Source organism: Asterias rubens, chromosome 9 (assembly GCF_902459465.1).
Source record: "Asterias rubens chromosome 9, eAstRub1.3, whole genome shotgun sequence".
In the NCBI taxonomy this organism is placed as follows: domain Eukaryota; kingdom Metazoa; phylum Echinodermata; class Asteroidea; order Forcipulatida; family Asteriidae; genus Asterias; species Asterias rubens.
The window spans coordinates 3,753,162-3,770,488 of NC_047070.1; the positions used below are offsets into that span (position 1 = coordinate 3,753,162).

Sequence of the window (17,327 nt, forward strand, 5' to 3'; positions counted from 1 at the left end):
AAACTTTACTTTTTCTCTAAAGCCACAACATCCTTTTTGAGGTATGGCGGACGAGCTAGGAGTCTACTGTTTGGTTTGGGTGTATACACACAAATTTACCCAAACCTTCTAGTGTTGTAACATTGTGACCGCCATATCTCAAAATGGCTTATTAATTCAAATTGTATGCTCTGTACCAAGTATATTTTTATGGTAATTGGTTTTTAAAGTAATGGGTTAGTATGGGAGAGGACAAGCTTAATATGGCTAAAGGGAGTCTTTAAGCTTAACAGTTTTACTTTATTTTACCACAATTCTAACGTCAATAAAGCAACCCATTTAAATAAATATTTCCTTTTACATATACTTTTCTTTCGCCTAAATGATTTTCGAAACGAAGATGTAAAAACACATATCCAGATTCAGCGCGGCAAAAATCTTCATTCAAAACAATTTATCTAATCACCCTGTTTCCAATCACCCTGTCCTTCAACCTTTTAGGAACTTTAACGTTGGTTACAATAAAAAGATACAAGATTTATAGACAATAAAATGAGTTGCTAGTTTTGCATTTTTTTAGAGAATTTTTCCAGCCCACTAAATATTCTACCAATGATATTAATAATAATAGTCTTATAAAGCACACATATCCAGCAATAAAGTATCAAGGTGCTTCAATAGTTTGAACCCAAAATAACTATTGCATCCGTTTCCTTGCCAGCAAGAAAATAAAATAACTATTTCGATACACACAAGTGAAAGCTCATTAGGAATTTAAAAAATTAAAGCCACCCTATGTTGATTTAATCCAATAAACCCCTAAACAAAATTACAGTTTTTTGACAATCTAACTTTAATTATTACATAAGGATTATGTTACCCTGATTCAACGTAACATAGTTACAGAAACTAGGCTTTATCACAAAATGTTTAGTTACTTATTAATTCTTACATTAAGTACTTATAATTATGAGACAATCATAAGGGCGGTAAATACACCCTATAACTTCACAGTCTCAATATACCTGGGGCAGCCATCTTGATTTCTCCCATTCAAATCAATACAACCAAATCAAGGCTTGAAGGAGAAATAGTCTGGTTCCTTTTCTTGCAGGAAACATTAGCAGCAATTACTGTGTATGGATACGCCGAACATGACCAAGATGGAGCAGCATTGTAATGGTGTTTTGACCCAAGCCACGTAACGCCATCATCACAATAATCTTGGATGCTTGACACAAAAATTTTAATTTCTGTCATCAGTCCCCGCATAAAAGGTTAGAGCAAAATGTCCGCCCTAGCTCAGGCCTAGAATTTCATCTTTGAGAGGGCAAAGGACACTTCTACTGGAAAATCTTAAAGTCTATTTGAAACTTTTGAAGGAGCACCAAGGCATAAAGGCAAAGACCAGGGAAACAGAGGACATGACCAGCAGATAACTCCGGGCCTGCTAGCTGTGTACGCAAAGAATAATTGGTCATGTAAACTGCACACACTCATTACCAATAATAATTAGACGCTTTCAAGTATTGCACCAAAGCACCTTACACTATTAATACCCCTGTTCATTTAGGCTTATTCCTGCAACATACATAGTACAAGAAGTAGGACAGCCAAAAGGGCAACAGTGTCACAATTTTATTGCCATGCAGTTTTATTCATGCAAGTAGAAAAAAACAAATAAATAAAGACATGAATCAATAAAAAAAAAAGACAACAATAAGTGACCAAACAAAACTTCAATAGTTGAGAAGAACAAATTTATCCCAACCGTTAATAGGTTGACGTGTACTGAAGTTTCTTGACTCAAAATGATGCAAGAGCTCCAGATTTACTGTGAACCAGTTGTTCCAGAGCAAACTCTTGCAGATTTTAAGAAGTAAAAAGGACTCATAATTTAGGAAGCATGTATCATACTGACGGGTCTCCTGTGCTGGCAGGCCTCCGGGGTACAGGCGGCGGAATCTTGGGCCGAGCAACATTTTTTATGCGTAGGGATTCCGGTCTTGGAGGTGGTACTGGCCTGCTAGGTTTGCTCTCTGCCTTCTCCGATGGAGACGAAGTTTCCGCTGAGTTGTTGGCATTAAACTTTGGCCTAGGCACTGTAGGTGGTCGACTGGCAGTTGGTCTGAGGGCTACACTGGGTTTACTTGGCTCTGAGGATGCTGATGTGGGCAGCTTTGGCAGAGGAGGTTTAAGAGCTGCTGCCCCTGTGGGCTTTAAAGGTCCACCTGGTAGTTTCATAGGGGCAGAAGTGGGCTTCAGAGGTGCAGGAGTGGGATACACGGGTGCAGGAGTGGGATAGGTTGACTGTCCAGGAGGTTTTGTAGGTGCTTTCCGCACAGGACTTGGCTGTGTAGTTTTAGAAGAGGGAGCCTCCGGCACTGGGGGTGGAGGATTTGTGGGCTTTAACCTTGATGACTCTCTCCTCACGATTTTAGAAGAAGGGGCAGGGGCAACCGGCGGCCTTGGCGCTTCTGGATTCTGCTGTGGTCTGTTCCAGGAAGGTCTACTATCGACATATTCTGTTGTTGGCTTATAGACAACATTTGCACCCCTGGTGGCTGATGGCCTCGTGCTCATGACAATATCTGGTCTTGATCTTGGTTCATTGCTATGGCTACCATTGCTTGCATTTGTCTTATTAGCGTCACGGGGAACATTGGTGAACCTAGAAAAGATGAAACAGAAAAACATGAAGAATAAGAGAAAGTCTTTGCTCTAAATATGTTAATTAATTAATTAAGTCATTTTCCAGCCAGATACCTTATTTTTAGTAAGACAGCAAAGAACATCACTTTAGTTTTTCCTCTCACCTCAACAGGGATCTGGATCCCTTAGCATGTGCTAGACCCCCCAATGTCATAATACCAGTAGAGCACAGTAACATTTTGCATAGCAGAAATTGGTTACCAGTAAAAAATTTACATTGTTGTCACTGGTTCCCAACTCAATTTTTGTTTAGCAAAAAAAAAAGCTGCCAAGCTGTGCTTTTCTGCTGACCACCTTTATGAAACAGAAAAACATGAAGAATAAGAGAAAGTCTTTGCTCTAAATAATGTTAATTAATTAATTAAGTCATTTTCCAGCCAGATACCTCATGATTTTTCAAAACCTTTTAGTTACAGTACTGATTGTTAAATGAATTTAGCAAAGACTTTCTGCGGGCTACAGGTAAAATGAATTCTGTGAGCAGACTTTGTTAAACTTAACAGCCAGCTAAGATCATATCCGAACTGGCAGCTTCTGCTATAGCCAAGGATCTTGATTTATAAGGAAATCTTGAAATTCAATGCATGATGGCGATCCAGCCATATCTTAGCTGCCAATTGGCCAAAACATACCCACACTCTATTTTGCTGTTTACTTTCTATAACCTCCAAATGATTATTCTTAGGATGTGCCAGACCGATTAATTCTCGTGGCAGATCTTAATAAAGTCTTTTTTCATCTTCTTCACAAAATAAACCCTCAACAACAAAAATAATAAGAGGAAAAAAATGCATTTTTACATCACATGGTTTTGCAATTTATACCACGCCCGATATGTGGCAAAGAATAGCTGCCGATTGGCCAAAACATATCCACACTCTATTTTGCTGTTTACTTTCTATAACCTTCAAATGATTATTCTTAGGATGTGCCAGACCGATTAATTCTCGTGGCAGATCTTAATAAAGTAAAAAGGACCTTCATCACCAGACTGAACTTTTTTTCTGCAAGCTGGAGGTGGGGAATATAGTCTTGCCCCTTTCTTACAAGATGAAATTAGTATTCATGACATCTCCTTCATACAGGATACATGACTTGGATGGCAATAGCATGATACGTGTCAGTGGCAGCTAGTTTACAGTACAGTTAGACTGGTCCCCTGTCCTTATCCTTATTTTTATTCGCAAGGATAAGACAGGAATTAGTTTATATATGTACACGCATGTACGTCCGATTTAACTACGAATCTCCAGAATCATGAAGGCCAGCCATGTGAAATGCTGAAAGGTCAAAAGGTGGTAATGGGCGTGAACTTGAGCTTTAACGGAAGATTTCTGGCCCTACCTTTGCGCACTGTTTGTACTTTCAAACACAAATAATGCAAACTTAACATCTATTAAAATAATACAATAGCTGTTCAGTGAATTTAGTTGGTTAATCATGTTAATAGGAATTCCTGAATGACAAGGTCAATGTAAAGTTAGCCTTCATTTTTTCTTATTTTTAGTAAGACAGCAAAGAACATCACTTTAGTTTTTCCTCTCACCTCAACAGGGATCTGGATCCCTTAGCATGAGCTAGACCCCCCAATGTCATAATACCAGTAGAGCACAGTAATATTTTGCATAGCAGAAATTGGTTACCAGTAAAAAATTTACATTGTTGTCACTGGTTCCCAACTCAATTTTTGTTTAGCAAAAAAAAAAGCTGCCAAGCTGTGCTTTTCTGCTGACCACCTTTATGAAATTGGACTCATCTGCTTAACTTCCTAATAATGACAGTGGCTAAATGAGACATTTCAGCTTAGCAGAGATAAGATCCAAATGTCGAAAAAACATAAACACGACACCACTGACTCCTTTCCTGCTTCGGAATCATCCAAAGTTTCCCCAAAGTAAAACGTGCAGTACTATTAATTGGTGGTACAAACAAATAGCATTGCATTTGTGCAGCACTTCAAATAATGGAGTGCAAACTGAACAGGCTGCTGCATTAAGTTTTCGTCTTTTTTCATCTTCTTCACAAAATAAACCCTCAACAACAAAAATAATAAGAGGAAAAAAATGCATTTTTACATCACATGGTTTTGCAATTTATACCATGCCCGATATGTGGCAAAGAATAGCTGCCAATTGGCCTAAACATACCCACACTCTATGTTGCTGTTTACTTTCTATAACCTTCAAATGATTATTCTTAGGATGTACCAGACCGATTAATTCTCGTGGCAGATCTTAATAAGTAAAAAGGACCTTCATCACCAGACTGCCATTTTTTTTATACCACGCCCGATATGTGGCAAAGAATGTCCCACCCCCAAATGTTCCAATGCTTTAACCCACTCTTTCTCTCTTGTACAGAAGTACCCCCTCCCCCCTTAAATCCTGAGAATTTCTGAGGTTCCCATTACACAATGAAGACATACTAGGAGGTCACATAATGTTGCAATTATACTGGCATTTGATACAACTGTATAAATGTAAAGCTATGCAATTATTATTATTATCATTCCAAAATGCAAACTTCATTCCTGGTGTTCAACACATGCAGTTAGCTCGTTTCAACAAGCAGTTTTCCCCCAACAGTTAAATATAGAAGTATGACTTTCAACTTTTAGCGAAATTGCTTTTGGGACACTTTTATTAAAAATGTGTTGCAATTTTTTTGGCAAGAGACTTTTTCAAGTCAAGTAATAATTAAGTTTTCAGAAAAATTTTGCAGCACCTAAATATTTGTACAGTTGGCTGGAATGTTTATCAGCTTCAAATTAAATATCAGGTTATAAACCACAAGAGAAAGTGACAGAGTTAAAACTTAGTTCAATTTTGCATTCATTACAAGGGGCCTTTCAGAATAATCAATGTTTGAAAATGTTGATCTTTATTTTCCCCGAAATTGTGGCTGGTGGGGTCAAAAGAAATTCAGTTTTCAATACAAATAATTGAAGGACTGTCTGTGAAGGTTTTTTTTTAATGGCCAAGCTTGCTTCAATTGCTGACTTCCATACCTTGGCCCAGTATCATGGCTGTATTTGCAGCAAAGAATCAGAGCTTAAGGAAGCAGGGAATTCTGTTTACGTCAAGTGTATTTCACAGGTTAGCAGATTTCCGCTTGTTCGCGTGCGTAGTCCACGTTACAAGGCACTCTTAACTTACACAGCTCGCACAGAAATTTGGCGCTTTTACAGTAAGCAAAGGACAGTGATTGTAAGTGCAAAAATCGGCTGTTAGCAGAGCCATAAAATTGGGCCCTGATTGGAAGATGGTGAGGAATTTCTCGTCTGTGTCAAAGGGAAAAAAAATTGCATGCTAGATCTAGAAGACAAGAAAAGCTGTTGAAAATTCCTGAGCTGGGATTACTTTACTTCGTTTTCTTCAGTGTGTAGAGTATATAGTCAAAGTCATTGGGTAATAGTCGGTCAACATTTAAAATAAAAAAAAATTGGAGTCGGGGTCAAAACAATTTTGATAAAAGATTGTTACACATTGTTTATTCTGAAGAAAAATGATAACTGACAAACATTGCATCACGAAAATGGAAACAAGAGAATTTGACATGATGCATGAATGGGAGAGGAATTGGGGGGTAATGGGGGGGGGGGGGGGAATGAGGATTGAAGCAACCATGAGGAGAAAGGAGCAATATTATGAGGTGCAACATTTTTGCAAACATACAGGAAGATGCATTTGACAACCTTGCATGCTACTTACCCTTGCCTTTTAACAGGGGAATATTTAGGTGGTTGGCTGCGCTGTGCCACGCTGTATTTAAAAGAAATTTGCCTGTGAGCATATCGTCTCGACAGTACAGAACCAACACAACAGAACCACAGATAGTATAGCAAATCTCACACAGAAAGCAAGTCCACATTTGTTGTGCCTGTGAGCGTACAGACTCAACAATGCTACTGCACTGTACAGTACAACTCACAGATAATACAGGAAATCTTTCAAAGAACATAAAAATGTATACAGACGGCAAAACAACTTCCAATTTTCGTATAAAGAGGGGCCCCAAGATCAAATTCAGTTTTGTGAGGCAATCCATTTTCCAATAGATTTTTCCCCCACTGTTTATAAGGACTCTACCTATTGGAAAACGAGTGCATCGCAAACCTGAATTTGATCTTGAAGCCCCACTTTAATTTGTTTTCCCCCCACAGCTATTGCTTTGCTTCATGCAAACCGAATGTAAAAGTAATCATATTTTTCACGACACAAAAGTTGCTTAAATATTTACATCTGCAGAAATGACGACAACATGCTTATTCTGGCACAGAACTTTATTCAGAAATTGGGGGAATTAAAAAAGGAAAATTTCCTCAAGACCAAAAATGCAGGATCTTGTCACGACAAAAGAGACAAGATTCAAGAATGCAGGTTACAAGACCTGGGCCCAATAGAGCTGCTAAGCACACAAATTTGCTTAGCATGAAATTTCTTCCTTGATAAAAACAGGATTACCAACCGAATGTCCACGTGATTTTCAGGATAAGCAAACAACTGCTGAATACCAGTAATAAAAATATGCAACCAATGGAAATTTTGTTGGTAATCCTGTTTTTATCAAGGAAGAAATTTCATGCTAAGCAATTTTTTGTCCTTAGCAGCTCTATGAAATTGGGCCCTGAGGTATGTTTGGAAGAGCCCTTTTTAAATCCTGCACGACAAATCCAGGTTGTAAATTTTAAGTACTATTTATTTATTGAATCTTATTGTGAAGCCGAGGACTCTCAAAAAAGTGAACTTAAGAATTGTTTGAGCCAAGAACCAAATGGAGAGAAGACAAGTTAGAAAGTGTCAGTTTTTACATGTGGGGGGGGGGGGAAATCACAGAGAATTATTCCAGGGAAAACCCAGGAAATCAGGCATTGTCAGGTAGGGACTGAAAACCCAATCCACATAGTGCACCAGTGGGATTTGAACCTGGGTTCCAGAGGTGGAAGGCAAGACATGATCCCAAAAAACCAACTTGAGATCTCAGCAGTAAAAGTACTCAGCAAAGATCACCTGCCGAGCAAAATGTTTCAGACAACCAGTCACAGACAGTGCAAGGTATTTGGTCGGTAAAAAGGCAGAATTTCTCGGTTCTTAGCGCTATTATTAACACCGCCCGCCACTACAAACAAAATTTTGTAAAAATTAATTGTACATACTTATCCTTGCAGAGAATTTGCTGGAGTTGGACTCGTTTGTAGTACATAATAATTCCAATGATGATCAGTGCTGGAAAGACTCCAAGAAATAGCACCAATAGAACTACAACAGCGTTGCTTTGGGCGGATATTTCTGTTAAAAAAATACAGAAGGAAATACGTCAGAAAAGTAAACCTAGCTCAGGAATTTATCATCTTGGCCCAACTTCATAGAGCTGCTTAAGCTGAAAGAAGTAGCTCAGGTTAGCTGCCAAAAAATCATGTCAGAAAACTTGACTGGTATCCTGCTTGATTATGCTTAGCAAACCATGATATCTTTATAATAAAGTAACATTTTTCTGCTTAAGCAGCTCTACAAAAATCAGGCCCTGCAAGCTTTCCAAGGAGTGAAAGGTTAGTATCGGTGCTAATAACTAAAATGAGGCATTTCTGTTTTTGAATGTTTTGACATAGGAACTTCATTGTCTTTACTTGATAGAATCTCCTTAAAGGGTTGCTTCAAAGAAGAAAGATAAACAGTATTTTGTTTCATTTCAGTCTTTGTAAACAATGGATCAGGGCCCAATTTCATAAAGCCTGCGAGTACACAAAACTTGCTAAGCACAGAATAGTATTTGCGATGAATTTAATTGCTTTGTGAAATCGGCCCCATCACACGTGTTGCCAAAAACGTGCGCTGCCCAAAAAAAGCACAGGAGAGGAGACCCCGACTCCAAAAATGGCACAACTGAGATTAAATGTGCAAATCTTTCTAAGGTGAATTGGGTCAAATTGAACATCCCAGAGACTTGCGCCAGGGGTGAGTTAAGTGATAAGAGCCTAGGTGCTGCAATCCAATCCCTCAGGACACTCTGTTCTTGGTTGTGATACAACCTTGTTCCCACGGGCCATATCATCCCCCATTTCATGCATTTCAAAAAGTGAACATTTTTTTAGTGGTCGCCTTGTGGGCATGAAGTGAACCCTTAATAGACCATTAGATTCTGTATGATAAAGATAATAACAGGCATTTATGAAGTGGTCTTAATCTGGGTACCACAGTGCTCAACAAGAAAACAGTACAATAAGCAAATAATAATTAATAAAGGCACTAATATTGGGAAAATATTAATTTTTGGTTTTTACCCATACACCGATATTAGTATGCACTGTATACTCAGTACTTTCCCAAATCCTGTGAAAACATATCACAGGCATATTTCTTGGGTGGGATTCGAACCCAAGACCCTTGCAATTCTAGAGCAGTGTCTTACCAACAAGACTACCGAGATTGCCCGGTAGCTAGAGGCAGTTCGAATCCTATGTTTTAATAGCGGGTACAGCACTGATATAAGAGATGTTAATTTTGCATCGGGGATAAAGAATATTAATTTTGGTTTTATACCCATACACCGATGTGTGTAGCACTGTATACTCAGTACTTTGCCCCGAGTCCTGTGAAAATATTGGGAAAGATAGTTGGTCCAGGGCAATCAATCATGGAAGTGAACATGAAAGTTTTGAGATTTGCCAAGGAAGAAGACTCTAGGAAGATGCCACCATTCCACTTCATGAGGCAGAGCATTTAGCTAAAAATAGACATGAATGGGGACGGTTCTCAAAGGAGGCCAAGGGACACCCAGTCCTACGCAGCTAAGTAAGTAAGTAAGGGAAATGAATACGCACAGACATGGCTATTACTGTTGGGCTTTTCTCGACCTTTTTTTTTCTTGAAATGTTTAACAAAATAATATGAAACAGCAATTTGTTTGTGTTTCAGAAACCTACATACTCTGTTAACATGGAAAACATTGGCAAATGTAACTTCAGGACGTGACCTTTACTTTGACCTCTTTGGTCGAGTAGAAAATGGTCAGATCTTGCAGCTCATTTTTGCGTGCACTATTGTCGCTAAAGGATGAACCATGTTATTATCATGACCCCTAAGCATTTAGCAGGCCAGCATGCAGGGGTGTGATAAGTTGCTGGGAGAAAACTGTAAGTACAAAGCGTGAAAGCTGGTTTGAAAAGCCCTACAAGTACTCAGCAATCTGGGGCGTTCTTTGTGGAATAAACTTCATGGGATGTTACGTATACATGTAGGCGAGCGCAAAACGTAAAAGCTTGCGAGCTTAAAAGCCTCAGAGTGCAAAGCCTGCCGTCGATTTCACAAAACTCTTCCTAACTTAAGACTAACCTTAGGACTTAGGACGTGTCCCAATCCTGCACTGTAGCATGCAGACCTTAAGATTAATCCTAAGTTAGGACGAGTTACTCGTCCTAACTCGAGATAAGACGAGTCCTAACTCTTTGTGAAATCGACGGCAGGTTACATACATTTATCTTTGGTTTTGAAAGCCCTATTCTACAATCTGGGTGATAATCTTCGTTATCATATAAAATATTTATTAAAAATAATTAAAAAATCACATTCCTAACTTAAATTCAGAAATGTGAATTCTCTATTTTTAACCGGAAATATTGCAAAAAAATACATAACAATTTTTTGTGTTTTTTTTTTTAAACCAGATTTTTCAATCTCATCTTTGTGGAGTGGATCCACCACTGGCTTAATTTGGTAATATTTGAATCAAACACTTCCAGGGGTTGTGATTGTGCAAGGTGTGCTGACACAGCAAGATTGTCAACCATTGGGAACAAGATTGATGAAGATGTGTATGTGTGATGTCATGTGACTCCATGTATGATGTCATGTGACCCAAGACAGTGATGGATGATGGTAGCTGAATTATGAAAGAGGCTTTTTTTTGTTTTACCTTTGTTCCGTTTTATGATGTCGAGACAAAAGAGCTTGTCTTGTTGGCAAGATTTTGGGGTGGGGTTTGTGGGAGGTCCTGATGGGATAGGGGTGGTGGGAGCTCTTGGTGGGGTAGAAAAGAAGGGTTTCAAGGAGGGTTCAGGGCGGGGGCCGGGATAGTCTACAGGAGAGAAGGAGAGATGTAGGCATTCGGTGAACCAGACGCTAACAAAAAGTGCAATCTCTTGTAATAATAAAACCATTATTACTATAGGGTCTTTTTAGAGTTTATATTGGATTCAAAAATCCAAATAGTTGATATTTTCAAAGCTGAGATTGTACATGTATGATCTATTTGATGTATTCTGTAAGTGTCATGATTGTATCCATATGATCAGTGTTCTGTGAGAAACCCCTTTGGAAAAAGATGTATACACAATTTTTTGATAAAGCCAAAGAAGATAGGCATTTTAGGTTCCAAAAAAAAAAAAAAAACAAAAAAAAAACGGACATTACAAAAAGCTGGGCATTTAAACAGTAGGCACTGAAAGACTTTTAAAAAAAAATAAGAGATTTAATTGAAAAATTCTTGTCCATACTTTTGGACAACTGAAAAGGCTTGCAGGCTCCTCAAACCATCTAGTTTAAACTAATTCCATCAGTGAGATAAAAAGCAAGTTAATTGACTAGAGTGAGACTCAAACCTTCAACCTCCCGACTAAAATGCCAGTGAGCATTCTACCAGGTCGTTGGTTTGAGTCCCACTCTAGTAATCTTTTTTATGTTCAACCCCAAAATCATTTTTTAATAGGTAAAGTGAAGTTTGTTGGTGGATGGTTGAACCTACCGTCATCCTGTGGCCTTGCCGGCCCACTGTCGATGCTACCTCCATACCCTGCACTGTTACAGAGTGGAGGGGCCCACTCTGGGTTGCAGTGACAGTGATTATTGCTGTTGCACACCTGTTTTCAATCAATTAACAAAAAGACAAAAGGGAATATGGTGATGCTTATTAAGAATGGGATGCACAAGAATGTTTCCATAACAAATTAATCGTTTCAGTGGACACTATTGGTAATTACTCAGAATAATTATTAGCACGAAACCTTATTTGGTAACGAGTAATGGGGAGAGGTTGATAGTATAAAACATTGTGAGAAACGGCTCCCTCTGAATTGACAGGCTTTATGAAATTGGGCCCGGTTCATTGTGCCCAAAACTTTCCTTTAATCTTTCTCAATGGCTCCATGGGATTATACAGCCCTAAGCTACCGTGGCGCTCCAAAGACTTTTCCAAACAAAATCTACCCTCACGGGTTACCCTTTTATGACTTAACCACCAGATTTTGAACCCGATTCTCTAAACCACTCGGCCAAGCCACCCTGAATAAAACAGAATAGAACTTACCCCGTGGTTGTAGCACTTATACGGGCAATCTCTAATCCTCAGATCTGTCTTATTCTTACAAGAAGATTCCACACAAAACTAGAAGGAAGAAAAGATCGTTCAGAACATATTTACCTGTTGTTGGAAGAATTTATGGTTCCAAACCTGAAACAATGGTTCACTCCACAATGCAATGATAAAGCTCGCCCCTTACTCATTTTGATAAAAGTACAGAGATGAGCTGTTTTGCAATAAAATCACATTATTATTATTATTTCATTTTATCACAGCATGCAAAAGAAAGATCTCATTTTCCTTTGTGCCGGTAACTCCTCGAGCCGGGCTACGTCCCGTAGCCTTAGATCTCAAGGGTCTTTCTCAGGATCCTTGCTGTTCCCAAAAGCGCTGCCTTCTGTAATAGATCTACCCTCACATTTGTCCCTATTTCATCTAGATGTTTCCCCAGTGCTTTGGGAATGGTGCCAAGTGCTCCAACCACCACGGGGACTACTTTTACCTTTACCTGCCAAATCTTACGAAGTTCCCTGGCCAGGTCCTGGTTCTGGTCCTGGTTCTGGTATTATTATTCTGGTCCTGGTTCTGGTATTATTATTATTATTATTATTATTATTATTATTATTATTATTATTATTATTATTAGTTTATTAAAAACATTCAAACTTTGCAGCCAAAGCCTGAATTGTGTTTACAAACCGATTTTTCTTTATAAATAACAGAAAAACATTAAGAAATATAAAATAAAATTATAAATACAAGTTAAAAGTAAATTGGCTTGTGCCAATGACTATACTATAACAACAAAAAATGCACAGGCTTGTGAACTCTGCAGCGGATGAAGAAAGCACAAGTAGGGCTCTTCACTTTTCTCTAGGATGTAGGATTTTCACAGGACTCGGAAAGTACTGAGTATACAATGCTAACACACATCGGTGTATGGGTAAAAAAACAAAATAAATATTATTTATCCCCGCTGCAAATTTAACACCTCTTAAAATCGTTGCGGTACCCGCTGCCTAAACATAGGATTCGAACTGCCTCTAGCTACCGAACAACCTCGGTAGTCTACTTGGTAAGAAACTGCTCTAGAATTGCAAGGGTCGTGGGTTCGAATCCCACCCGAGTAACATGCCTGTGATATTTTTTCACAGGACTCGGGAAAGAACTGAGTATACAGTGCTAACAAAACATCGGTGTATGGGTAAAAAAAAAATATATATATAAAGAATAAAGAGTGAAGGGCCCATTAACAAGAGGGTTTTAGTGTCTTGAAAAGAACAGTCCACAAACCTCGTCAGTAGAGCTTCCACACAATGAGCCATCGCTCACGTACCCAGGATCTGGAATATCTTCCCCGAGGTCTATAGAGGCTGACTTGCAGGTGTACTTGTTCATATTGCTATCGTAACGATACCCTTTACTTGCTCTGGCGACTGACCCTATGATGGGGAATTCAGCCCCGCCGACGCACATCAGTTTACCACAACCGAAATCCCTGAAAGTCAAATCAAGGATTGGGGCGAGTTACATTATTGCAAAAGCAAGTTTTGCCTTTTTATGAGCTAGTTCAGGGAGGGCACAAATTTTTTGATTTTTTTTTTTTTTTTTTAACTTTTGCCCTTCTCTGGACGGCCTGTGCTTGTATAACATGGATTTTACCAGCGTACCCCTCATTTATTGCGACAAGGAACTATTGTTTGACTCTAAGATACAACTAGACTTGTTTTCAGTTGTTCACCAGTAACTTTCAACTTTTTAAAAATAAAATCGGGAAAGTTGAGAAATCGGGACAGTCCCGACGGGTCTTCAAAACTCAGAAACCTGGACAGTTGGCAGGTCTGTTATTATTATTATTATTATTATTATTATCAGGCGTGTACTTACTTGAGTGGACAAGAGATAAAGTTCCGCTCATCAGGTTGCACAATCACCCCTCCATCTTCTTCATTCACACCGCAATTACCAAAGTCAGATCCTTGCCCATTGAACTCAAAGCAAAGTGTATTCGCTTTCCTGGCTCCTGTTTGGCATAAAAAATGAAAATGAAAACCTGAAGACGAGCCGAGTAAATTGTTTGACCCACCGGCTCTTTTAAGAGCCAACACTCCCTCAAAAGAGATTTTACACATGGTTTTACCAAGGGTGAAAATGAAAAATTTTGAAAATTTATCAGTGATTTAATGTTTGTCCAGAATTTGGGCAACAAGTCATTGTCCGGAATTTGGGCAAGGCGAGAAGGCCTCAGTGCACTCACTCAGTGTGAAACTCACCGACGGTAGAGCTAGTAACAAATTGCTTGTGTCAAATTTGTGAAAATGTGCTTCAAATTAGCATTCGCATGAAGTAGGAACCACATTTTAAGGTCGGTTTATAGTCGGTCGCGCGATGGTTGCAAGAAGAATGCACGATCCTAAAAAACACAGTTTATAGTCATCGCTGAGGCCTATAACTGTGTTTTTTATGAACGGGCGTCAAGATTTCCATCCGGTGATCAAGCGACCAACTTTAAATCCACTTTTAGTCTGTTTGAAGTCTTTATAGTTGGAGGAATTTAAATTTAAATAGTTTCTTTTGATTAATCACGTCAATGCCTCATCATCATACTTCGGCTGCGGATCAGGCGACTACAAGTTTCTTCTAACTACGACAATCTTGGGCAAGTGTTGAGATTTGGTTTGGTCGTGGCATGCCTTCATCAACTCCAAATGAACATATTTCAGGAATGATGCTGTCATTGTACAAGACAAAATTTAAATCTAACACGCAAATGGCTTATTCTGTGGTAAACAGTGCAATGAAAGTGGTACTAAACACTTACCATCCCCCCATATCGCCATGCATTGATCATCGTATGTCACACACTGTCCATTGTAACAGACTGCATCCATGTCGTCCATATTGGCACATGGCTCACCATTCTGACGATACACATTCGCTGGACACTGGTGTGAAAAATAGGACTTAGATTATCAACCCTCCTACTGTGTGACCATTTAATATCAACTCTTGAAGAATTACAAAAGTATGCCAGTCTGCAATATGAGATATTATCTTCAAGCAGGCTTGAATCCTTGATTCTGGTTGCTCAATCCATAGCAACAAAGCACGTAATATCGACTTATATTGCACGGCCCATATCACACCGTATGTATACGTGTAGTTCTAACGCGTATTGCGCTCTTGAAAGCTGTATGCAACACATACGGCTTAATGTAAATTAAAAAGTGGCGGGTTGGCTTCAAGTGCTGATTGTCACATGCGTTGCTTGAAGTTTGCTTGAAGAAATTTTTTATCATGCTATGGAAAAACATGGCATGTCTGCATCGACCTCGCTGGATATTGGACCCAGAAGTGCTATATTTTTCCGTATTCTCTCGCCCTTGTGTGCACACTCAACAATGCTGCCAGGGGTTAGAGGCGTACGCAGAGTTAACAGGTGATATGGTGCGCTGCCCTTGGTAGCGAGGCTGACTACTTGCCCTGATTTGTCAGCTGAATTGAGTCAATACCTGATTGTCAAGCCCTGTGCAGTACTCCGGTAGATCACACTGGTTCACAACGTCCCTGCATCGAACTCCTGAGATTTTGAGCTGGCAGTCTTCACAGCATTCTCCGTTGGCGCAGGTTGCGTTCTCTGCAAGAGTACACGTCTCCGCTATACAGCAATCGTTGGTGCATTCCTAAGGATCGACAGAGCACAGGGGTCAGTAAGAGTTTGAAACTTTGCATGGTGGAAATACATACAATCTATTACGGTTTGTGGTAACACCATGTAATAATGTCTATGATGGTTCTGAAAAAGAATGGGTGGTTCAACAACTTGACGTTTCAATCTGTATGCTCAGTTTTCTCCTGAAGAGGAGAATTTCACCCATTTCACTCATCCTAACTTAGGATTAATCTTAGGATTTAGGACAAGTTAAGTTCCCTATCCAAAGACGTAGGACGCATTAAACCGATCCTAAGTTAGGACAGGTTACTCGTCCTAACTCGAGATGGGATTAATCTAGCGTTTCGTGAAATCGGCTGCAGAGCATTCTGATTGAAACATACAGTTGACAAACCACCAGTTTATTTCAGAATCACCACAACTCACAAAAGATGACATGGTGTTACCGCAAACCTAACTAGATTTAAAAAATCAAAATTTCGAAGAAAAAAAAAGTTGACAAATGTCTCCATGAGAGAAGACTCACCTCAGGAGTACCACAGTCACACTCCTCTCCATTCTCCAAGAACCCGTTCCCGCAGTGAGGTCCTTGGAAGATGGACTTTGGATAGTTGAAGAGGCAAGCTCCAAGCCCCTTGCGCAAGGAGTTCTCCAAGTCATCCTCGCTGCAGGAGGAGAAGATGGTCGGAGGCAGGGATCTGTGGGCAAGAGAGTTGGGAGGAAAACGTCTGGATTTACTGGATTTATACATTAATTCTTGTTTCACCTAGATACATACCATAACATACCATACAAACAATACACCATAAACTTTATTGTCCCAGCATGGGAAATTCCTTTTGCCTTTTTGCTCACATAAAAACACAGTCACCAGTAAAATGGTCGATGTTAAAAAGGGGTTAAACCTTACGACAGAGAAATAGTGGACCTAAATACAGAGTTAAAAAGTGAACCACAGACAGATAAAAGGCCAAATTTTCAAAAATATACGTCGCTGTTGGTTAGCACTGTATACTGAGTACTTTCCCAAGCTCTGTGAACCAAATTGCAGGTATATTACTCAAGTAGGATTCGAACCCATGATCTTTGCAATTCTACAGCCATGTCTTACCCAGTAGACCATCGAGATTACCTAGCAGCTTGAGGCAATAGTGCAAATTACCAATGGGATACAAGGTGCTTATAGGAGAAAAGCAAAACCAAAGTGATAGTGACAACCTTTTTTGAAGGAAAGAGCAGTCTGAACGCTTAAGAATCTTTCGTTCAGGAACCAGGAAATTTTGCGCTTAATACACATGCGTATTTCACAGGCAGGGAATTTTTGCTTGTGCGCGTGTATGATACTCCATGTATCTAAGCCTTTTTTGCTTGCACAGCTAACACAGAAATATGGCACTTGCAAAGTAAGCTCTTCTCAAACCAAACAATACTCAGAAGGACAATGAAGCTTAAAGGCCATTATTTAATACAAATGTTGACGTCATAGAAGTGTTATGATAACAGTGGCTTATTATATAGTGCTCAGGTTCCGTGCAGTGACGCACATTATTACCCCTGGTCGCTGGGCCTTAAATCCAGAGATGCCAACATTGAATTTAAAAAAAGAGTAGCATCTCCCAAAAGTTAAGGGCGAGCGTGGCTTGGGCTCCCTAAACCGATTTTTCTATTA

At 39.3% G+C, this 17,327-nt stretch overlaps 1 protein-coding gene across 2 annotated transcripts in view; it reads right to left on the reverse strand.

Moving 5' to 3' along the window:
• Positions 1 to 450: 450 nt before the first annotated feature.
• Positions 451 to 17,327, reverse strand: part of LOC117294456 (disintegrin and metalloproteinase domain-containing protein 12-like) — a 61,328-nt gene continuing 44,451 nt past the window's right edge. The window contains exons 12-21 of one of the 2 annotated variants that reach the window (XM_033776863.1): positions 16,185 to 16,356; positions 15,498 to 15,668; positions 14,807 to 14,930; positions 13,873 to 14,008; positions 13,279 to 13,483; positions 11,992 to 12,069; positions 11,431 to 11,545; positions 7,847 to 7,979; positions 6,402 to 6,452; positions 451 to 2,650 (exon numbers count right to left, since the gene is read on the reverse strand). In XM_033776863.1, the coding sequence (XP_033632754.1) occupies positions 1,891 to 2,650; positions 6,402 to 6,452; positions 7,847 to 7,979; positions 11,431 to 11,545; positions 11,992 to 12,069; positions 13,279 to 13,483; positions 13,873 to 14,008; positions 14,807 to 14,930; positions 15,498 to 15,668; positions 16,185 to 16,356 (1,945 nt within the window). In that variant the 3' untranslated portion in view covers positions 451 to 1,890. The remainder of the gene's footprint in view (positions 2,651 to 6,401; positions 6,453 to 7,846; positions 7,980 to 11,430; positions 11,546 to 11,991; positions 12,070 to 13,278; positions 13,484 to 13,872; positions 14,009 to 14,806; positions 14,931 to 15,497; positions 15,669 to 16,184; positions 16,357 to 17,327) is intronic. The other variant, XM_033776864.1, reaches the window with a different exon arrangement.